General features: G+C 40.1%; 1 protein-coding gene across 1 annotated transcript in view; it reads right to left on the reverse strand.

The window, feature by feature from the left end:
- The window catches only part of PIH1D3 (PIH1 domain containing 3), a 59,829-nt gene that overhangs the window by 38,965 nt on the left and 11,255 nt on the right, over nucleotides 1–9,609 (reverse strand). Inside the window, exons 2-3 of the mRNA XM_006752686.1 lie at nucleotides 5,721–5,885; nucleotides 1,749–1,821 (exon numbers count right to left, since the gene is read on the reverse strand). Coding sequence (XP_006752749.1) covers nucleotides 1,749–1,821; nucleotides 5,721–5,882 — 235 coding nt within the window. The 5' untranslated portion in view covers nucleotides 5,883–5,885. The remainder of the gene's footprint in view (nucleotides 1–1,748; nucleotides 1,822–5,720; nucleotides 5,886–9,609) is intronic.

Consider the following 9,609-nt stretch of genomic DNA (forward strand, 5'->3'; position numbering starts at 1 on the left):
GGAAGATTTAGCTAATTTTTCTCCTTATAGCTATTATCTATACATTACACTCTCTATCCCACTTATAACATACTAGGGGCCCGGTGCATGAAATTCATGCACTGGGTGGGGGGCTGGTCCCTCAGCCCAGCCTGCCCCCTCTCACATTCTGGGAGCCCTCAGGGGATATCCTACTGATGGCTTAGGCCCTCTCCCTGCTCCCCTTGGAGTTCAGTCTGCCCCTGCCCAGGCCTAAGGGCTCTGGCGAGGCCTCTGGCCTGGGAAGGGAACCCCCATCCCCCTCTGATCACTGGCTCCACCCCAGCCCCGTCTGATCGCCAGCTCCGCCCCTGCCCAGGCCTGAGGCCTCTGGCTGCAGACGAAGCTGGGCTGCAAGGGCTGAGCCCCTTGCACGAATTTTGTTCATAAGGCCTCTAGTTATTTATATAAAAGAAAAATCAAACAATCACTTTGATTTAGATACAAATGTCTTATCTTGCATTGTGTTTTACTATATAAAAGCCCTTTGATACATATTTCATTCAAGTTTGACATAATTTTTAAAATATACCATCAGTTAAAAAAACTTGAAATGTTCATTTCTAATCCAGTATTTTTCTCATGTAGACATGGACTTTAAAGAAACTTGCTATCAGTTAACCTTAAGTAAAACTGAGAGTGTGCCTGAGTTTCTACATATCTTTAAATGTTTAAATGTAAACAGGCATACAAAACCCAGCTTACGTTTGTTTTTTCCCAACTATTAAAGCAGAAATAGAGAGCAAGGTTTGGAACACAACGTTAATTTGGAGTCCTTTTAAACATCTCCCCAAATGCACCTGATTGTCAAGTTTTTAATTCTGCTAATTTATTGAATTATCTGCTTCTGTCTAGCGTGGGCTTTGAAAGCTTAATTTCATATATATATAATGAGATAAAAGACTCTTGAGTACATTGAACAAAAATAACTGAAATTTTAAAATCATCCCCTCAGACCTCATTTTTATCCATTACTTTAAATAATTTTTTTCAGATAAAATCATTTACAATTAGCTAAATTGGTGAGAGCTTTCTTTGTTTCAGCTAAATTAGAGCTTTCTGTAGTTTTTAAGATGTATAAAATGTTCAGCTCTGTGAAAATGTATAATCTAAAATGCTGGGAATATGTCCAACAATATTTATTCCAGTTTATTGAACCTGTGACTGTATAAGTTACCTCATGGGTTTAATTTATAAACATTTAAATATAAGATAAAACTGTGTAGTATTTTGTTTTACAAAAGACTATCAGCTTAATGGGGTCAAAGATCTTTTCTATTTTGATTTCTATAGTAGTCTCAGAGATGATCATACTGCCTGGTACATAATAGATACTCAATAAATATTTATTGAATAAAATAATGAATGAATTATGTGAAATTGCCAGAATATAGCAGGATAGAAGGTGAAGAAGCTAAGCATCTTGATAACTAGATCCTAAGTTATAAGTTATTTAACCATACATTACTTTGAGGTTTTCTATCTCAGGAAATATGTTAAAACATGTGAATAATTCAAGGCAAATTAATTTCCATAACTATAAAAACAACTTACCTGCAACAGTAGAATAATCAGCATCTTTATATGTCAATGACTCTTCATCATTTCTATAATTATTTGAGGTCATCATTAATAAGTGCTAGTGTTAGTATTACTCTCCCTATACTTTTGTCCCCAAAGAAAATATTGTACTAATTATTTTGGCCTACACACTTCATTAAATAACTTACCTTTATGCACTTTTGTTTTTGGTGGTCCAATATCCCCAGGACCCATGGCTCCGATCGCAGATAAACACTTAGTCTATGAGAGAAGAAAAAGTCCAACTTTTAGTACTACTTGTCTAACATATGTGACCAATAATACTTTAAATTGATAAGCTTCCCACCTAAAAGTTCATATATCTTTCCAGTTTAATTACCCATAGTTGTTAATACAGCAGAGAGCCAGATGTAGAGTATTATTTTGAATGTGTTTTCCTTTTCTTTCAAAAAGCATTTGGTTTAATAGACTCTAAGGCAGAATTGATCTTTGATTAGACTAAATCCCTAGTTCCAGCCCAGTGAATTATGGATTCCTGGGGACAGCAGAATGAGCCACAGTCATCTCTTTGAAGGTTAAAACCAAGTGTTATTATAAGAGCATCGACACTTTTGGATTTTGAGTGTCTGGTCACAGTTAGATGGGGGATAGAAGTAAGGGAAAATGTTGTTTGGGTTTTTTTTAATACTCACCACAGGGTGTGTTTATTGATTTTAGAAAGAAAGGGAGGGAAGAAGGGAGAATGGAGGGGATGGGAGAGAGAGAGAGAAACATCAATGTGAGAGAGAAGTATCAACTGGCTGCCTCCTGTGCAGGCCCTGAATAGGGATGGGACCCGGAACCTAGGTATATGTCCTAACCAGGAATCGAACCCGCCGCAACCTTTTGGTGAATAAGATGATGTTTATACTAACTGAACAACCTGACCAGGGCTGGGAAAGTTTTATAGAAATAAAAACAAACCACTAAATAGAGTCTAAATATACAGACATCAAATGACTCATTTAAAAGTCCTGATTTCAGTTTTTACTTCTCTCCACTGTGTGTATGAAACACTGTTTCATCCCACCACTTCATGATGCTGAACTAATGAATTTAAACAGCAATCCCAAATCAATAGGGTCAAATATATGCTGAACCACTACACTCTTCATACAAGTTCAAGTTTATTTTGCCATATTCTACACAAGTATACATACTCCAATAGGATTGCCTCTGATAGAGCAGTACAAAAACAGCTTTCCTTTTTCAAACAAGCATAACACATACTATGCCATCATTATAGTGGCAACCACTTCATTTGTCCCTCTCAGGGGTTCTCTGATATTTCAAGAAACTATCCTACACACACAGACACACACACACACACACACACACACACACACACACACACTTTTTTTCACTAATTGTTCTTGTTGATGTCAGATTCTGCATTCCAATTCACTGCAGTCAAAAAATTATTATCTTCTTGGATCTTGGCAAACAAGCATCTCTAACTCTTCTTTCTCAGGTCCCCATACTAATCTCCCAAGATTTAAGACATGTGTGAAAGTTATAATGTGCTATTTGGGCAAGATAAATAAAGTCTGTCCTTGAAAGCTGGTGGAAAAGCTCACCTGGGTCTTTTTATGCTAAATTATTCCAACAGCTATACATCAGAAATTAATTTATAACATGTCAACAGTTTCTGAGACAGTGACTATTCCTTTCCCAAAGGTGCTTCAAAAGTGCTAAGTATGTGGTTAAAGTGTTATAGGCATTTTAATATGAAAATCCAAAGACAATAATCTGTACTTTTTTTTTCTTTTTAAGCACTAAGGTCATATGGACTTGTAGTGCTTTTCTTAAATTATTAATCACTGGAATACTAATAGTCAATCAGGGTAAAGCATTTCTTGGAACATGAGGACTGCTTGTTTTGTTGAGTGCCTCCTTCATGAAAAAATTACAATCTGTAGAAATAAAAACTTGAACATTTCTGACAAAAATTGGTATGCTTTCCATGGAGAGTGATGATTGAGTCAGTATACTAGAACATAGGGGGAGTTTCAGTTTATTAACTTAATGAAAATAAATGATTAAAAATAAAATTTTCAAGTGAAAAGATAGATCAGAGTAATAAAAACATTAAAAACCATCTGGCAACTCTTTTCTATAAGAATATCATTTCAGCCTTCACTGTGAATCCATATCCAATTATCTGAGCAATTTTATCATTGCAATTCATTCCACTTTGCAATATGTAAGAGAGTTAGAACATTTTTGTTACAATCTTTGTTAAGAGTAGTGAACAGTATTTCCCACAGGTTTTAAGGTCCCCTTGTAAATCAAAAACAAACAACCGTCCTAATCTCTTTCCATTCTCCCAGATTCTTCACAATTCATGGTGGGGGACAGTATAAATGAAACAATGTGTATGCAACAGTTTAATGCTGTTTTTAGAGAGTGTATTTTCAAAAACCCATCACTCTTGTAATCATTCCACAGTTCCCAAGATTAATACATGTGACAAATAAAAAACCATTTCTCTCCTGCAAAATTTAATAGTTCATTAAAAATATTAATTATTCTCCCAATGTTCTGATAATCCACTTCTATATCCTCTGATATCTGTACTGAGGTGTCTGAATGACTGATTATCTCAGAATTGCTTATAACTCAGATATACAGACTCATACATTTTGATAGTAATTTTCTTCTATAAATTGTACAATTTGGTAAAATGGTCTTAGTTTCTCTATTCTCATAAGCACTCATCTTTACCTAAGAAACACCTCTAAATAAACATCTCCATACTTAAACGTCAAAGGGGTCTTTGTTACCAGGGTAATTCCTCATCTCTTAATCTGTTCCAAATACAAGTTCCACTTCCTTTTATGCAAGAGCAATGTTTCTAAAATACTTAGTATACTTTTGTATCTGATATAACCCCACCTTTCCCAGCATGTATTATTCTATTTCAGCTAAGGAAGAAAAAAATGAGCTTGCCTTCTCAACTTAATTGATACATGCTCCTAACTTTTTCTCCTATGTCTTATTTATTGCATATATTCAAGGTGTTATTAACATCCCTGTTTTTCTTTATTTTTGGCCTCAACCAAGACTTCTCCCTTACTCAAATATCTTGGCTCCTTCGCATGCCTTATATGATTCTGCTGCGTTCCACCTAAGCTCTTCCTGAAGAGTGGAAGCTAAATCCACTAAATTTGCTGTCTTTTCAGATTGTACTTGTTTTTCCACACTATGGCAAAAAAGCATTTTAGAAGGAACAAATTGATATGCATTTTTATGGGAGATGGGTTGCTCACGGTAAACTGATTATAATAATGAAAAACTTTATTAAAATAAGTGAAAGCAAAGTGATATATTCTGCAATAGTATGAGGTTTCTGCCCAAAATTTTGTTTGACTTAGGCAGTCTGATTGCCAAGGTTTGCTGATATCTAAGGAGTAGGAAAAGGGGGAATACACAAAGTATTTTTTATTATAGTGGGAATATTGTCATTGACTGTGGTGTGGCCAAAGGTCAGATCATAGAAATTTCCTATCCAAAATAAAGCCCATCTTGTTGCTGTGAGCTTCCCTGGGGTCACCCTGTACTGACCCCAAATTCTATTCAACTACCTAATTATATTCCACCACTTCATATGAGCATGTACCCAGAGGCCAATTTTAGTAGGCTGCAGCTAGTTCGTCCCCTTATTTGGCTCAAAATATTTTCTGTTCTCCTTTCATGTATAGACAAATGAAAAAGGATAAGTGGACTGAATTGGGTGGCATAATTAATACTGTGTAGTTGAAATTATTTATTTTATAGAAATATTGTCTAGGCTTAAAATCCTAACTATCACACTGTGTAATGGTTGTCAAGCATTCTTTGGCCATAAATATAAATGACAAACATTTTGAAATGTAGCTATTGCTACCATAGTTACTGAACAATTTTCCTATTTAGCATTCAGGTAGCTTAGAAAAAATGTAATTATGTTTGCTAGAAATGTATTAGAGGTTTTACTCTCATACATAATCAACCCTGCAACTTCCTGCAAATGTATCAGATGACATAGCCTTACTCCCACAGCAAGGTTGGAACAAGTTGTTCAAATACAGTTTCACAGCATATTGTGAACAAAACTAATTCAACTATAAGTATACAACCACCTGTTCAGACTCAAAATCATCCTCTTCTTCAGGATAAAGTAGTTTAGAGAGGGCTTGCAGAGCTGAAACTGAAGAAATAGTTTCAGTCTCCATGTTTTCGGATTCCATAGTTTCCGTTTCCATATTTTCTACATATTCAGGTTCCATATTGTCCAAGTCCATATTCTGAGGAAGAAAATAATCAGAAAGAAGTATTTTAGTTTTCTATTTTATTTAAGACACTAGAGGCCCAGTGCAGAAAATACGTGCAGAGGGTGGGGGTGATCCTCAGCCCGGCTTGTACCCTATCGCTATCTGGGACCCCTCGGGTAGGGTCCCTAGGCCTGGCTGGTGATCAGGGCCTATCAGGGCTCTCCTTCCCCAGCTGCTGGCAGCTGGCCCCACCCTAGCTGCTGCCATTGCTTGCCATCTTTGCGGCACTGCCCTTTCCCTCCCCAGCCACCAGTCGCCTCCCTCTGTGAGTGACAGGCATGGGGTACAATCGCTTGGCTGGCCTGGGCCTCCCTCTGCAGGGCGATTACTGGCCAACCCCACACATCTGCGACAGCGTCACTGGCCAGTGGCCTGGGCCTCCCTCTGTGGGTCGATCGATCACTGGGCTCCCAGATTGATCACCCAGCAGAGGAAGGCTCTGCCCGCCAACCACAGCACTGCCAGTCGGATGGCCTGGGCCTCTCTCTGTGGCCACTGGCCAGGTGCTCTGGGCCTCCCTCTGTAGGGTGATCTATTGGGGGGGCCCCCAGATTGATCACCCTTCAAAGGGAAGCCCCGCCCACCCACTACAGCAGCAGTGGCCGGGTAGCCTGGGCCTCCCTCTTTGGGGTGATCCATCTGCAGGGCTCTGCAATGGATTGCCCAACAAAAGGAGGCCCTGTCCAACTGGCCGGGGCTCTGCTATCGATCACCACACAGACTGTGGCTTGGCCTCCTTCTTTGGGGTGATTGCAGAGGTCTCCCACCCCCATCGATCACCCCTCTGGCCAGTGGCCTGGGCTTCCCTCTGCTGGGCGATCATGGGGTGATGGCTAAGCCACCCAACCAATTGCATCGCACCTGCCTTGGCTGTCCTGGAGCCAGTGTGTGTCATAGCATGGTCGTCCAGAAGGTTGTCTGGACGGTCATTCTACTGTTTGGTCATTCAGTTGATTTGGATATTATGCTTTATTATAGACTAGAGGTCTGGTGCACGAAATTCGTGCACGGGGGCGGGGCCTCAGCAGAGCCTGCACCCTCTCCAATCTGGGACCCTTCGGGGGATGTCTGACTGCCAGGACATCCCTCTCACAATCCGGGACCGCTGGTTCCTAACTGCTTGCCTGCCTGCCTGCCTGATTGCCCCCAACTGCCTCCCCACTGCCGACCTGGTCGCCCTCAACTGCCCCCCCTCTGCTGGCCTGATAGGCCCTAACTGCACCCCCCTTGCCAGCATGGTTGCCCCTTACTGCACCCCCAACAGCCTGGTCACCCCCAATAGCCCCTCATGCCAGCTTGGCCCCCCCAACTTTCCCCCTGCCAGCCTGGTCATTCATCACTGGCCCCCTCTGCTGGCCTGGTTACCCTTAACTGCACCCCCTTGCCGACCTGGTCATCTGAAACTGCCCCCTTCTGCCGGCATGTCCCCAGTACAGCTGGGAACTGGAGGCAGCAGTCACAGGCATTTTCCTCAGCTGGTCTGGACCAACAGAGCAAACCCAACAAGTGGATGGCTGTTGGAATAGCCACTGGACTGGTAGCATTGTGTGTCAAGCACACAAACAGTGAGAAAGAATGTCTGAACCATGGGGGCACGTTGTGAATGGGATCTGAGGTGCATGCCTAAGCTAAAGAGTCAGAAGACACTCTCCCTACAGAGTCGCTCCCCATGGCATCTGGCTTTCAGGCAAAGAAAGTAGATCACAGAGCCCTGCCACGAATTAGACTTCCAGGTCTTGCCTCCTGTTGCCCTTGAATTGTCTCCAGGAGTGTATTTTCTGTAGGCCAAGAGCTGTTGCAATAGAAACACAGTTTCCCTCTGGGCTAGACCGTTGGAGGTGAGGGGCTGCCATTACTGTGAGGGAAAAACAAACTTCACCCCCAACCAGCAGAGGCAGTAGAGCCCTATGGAAGCCTCAGAGGCTCAAAACTGTGAGGCCACAGAGGAAAAAAAATCTTGCAATTCAGTGCCATCTACTGGAACAGAGTAGAAAACCTCTTCAGAGATAAATGGGAAAACAAAGGAGAACAGCGAACACCATGGACAACCACAACAACAATGATGACCAGAAAGAAAATGAAAAATCCCCAGAAAACAAGCTGGAATACACAGAATCATGTGAGTTGAATGACAGAGATTTCAAGATTGCAGTTCTGAAAATACTCAATGAGATGCAAGGCAATTTAGCTCACTCAGAAAATAATGAACAAAATGAATATTTCTCCAAAGAAGTTGAATTGTTTAAAAAAAAAAAGAATGTAGCAGAAATCCTGGAAATAAAGCAGGCAATTAAAAAACAATTAAGAGTGAACTGATGAGCACAGAAAACAGAACCAACCAGTTAGAGAAAAGAACTAGTGATATTGAAGATAGGAATCAAGAAATGATGCAGGGGGAAGAAGAGAAAGACCTGAGAATAAAGAAATACGAAATAGCCCTATGAGACCTCTCTGATTCCATAAAAAAATAATAATATCAGAATCATAGGTATAGCAGAGGAGAAAGAGAGAGAGTATGGAATGGAGAGTCTATTAAAACAAATAGTGGATGAGAACTTCCCAAATCTATGGAAAGAACTAGACCAGGGGTGGGCAAACTTTTTCACTCGAGGGCCACAATGGGTTCTTAAACTGTACCGGAGGGCCAGAACAAAAGCATGGATGGAGTGTTGGAAACAGAACACCTAGTTTCCTCAATCCAAAGAGGCCCTCTCCAAGGCACTTGGTAATGAAGCTGTCAAAAATTAGTGACAAAGAAAAAATCCTCAAAGCATCCAAGGAAAAAAATAAAGTGACTTACAAAGGAAAACCCATCAGAATTTCACCTGACTTCCCATCAGAAACTCTACAAGCAAGAAGAGTGTGGGACCAAATATTTAAATGCCTGAAAGAGAGAAATTACCGGCCACTCATATTATATCCAGTGAAATTATCCTTTAAATATGAAGGATAAATAAGAACATTCCCAGACATACAGAAACTGAGGGATTGTTTCACTAGAAAACCTCAATTGCAGGAAATACTAAAGGGAGTTATTCTACCTGAAACAAAGAACATAAGGTCATAAACACTACCAATAGGATTGACAAAAAGTTGCAGCATAAACAGGAATAACTTGTGACAATAAAAACATAAAAGGGGAAGAGGGACAGGTATGGACAGGCAAAGGAAGATGAAGGTCAGATGTACTCAAAAGGGAAAAAACTATGGTATATATGTAACTTCACTTTTTATAAAACTAATGACAACCACACACAGAAATTCCCCAAACAAGACATATAGCTTAGAAAAAGAGGAAACAAGGGAAAGGTGTATGCAATACCACCAAACAAGAACAACAGATAGAAGCATAAAGGAACCAATGGAAGCACAGAGTTACCAGAAAACAAAAGATAATGACTATAGGAAATCCTCATACATCAATAATTACCCTAAATGTAAATGGTCTAAATTCACCAGTAAAGAGGCACAGAGTAGGAGATTGGATCAAAGAACAAAACCCAACCATATGCTGCCTACAAGAGACACATCTAAACAGCAGAGACAAAGGTAGATTCCAAGTAAAAGGGTGGAAAATTATTCTCCAAGCAAATGACATCCACAAAAAAGCAAGTGTAGCCATACTTACATCTGACAAAATAGATCTCAAGATAATAAAGATAAGAAGAGACAAAGATGTACACTTTATAATGATAAA

Source organism: Myotis davidii, unplaced genomic scaffold, assembly GCF_000327345.1.
Source record: "Myotis davidii unplaced genomic scaffold, ASM32734v1 scaffold270, whole genome shotgun sequence".
Taxonomy (NCBI): domain Eukaryota; kingdom Metazoa; phylum Chordata; class Mammalia; order Chiroptera; family Vespertilionidae; genus Myotis; species Myotis davidii.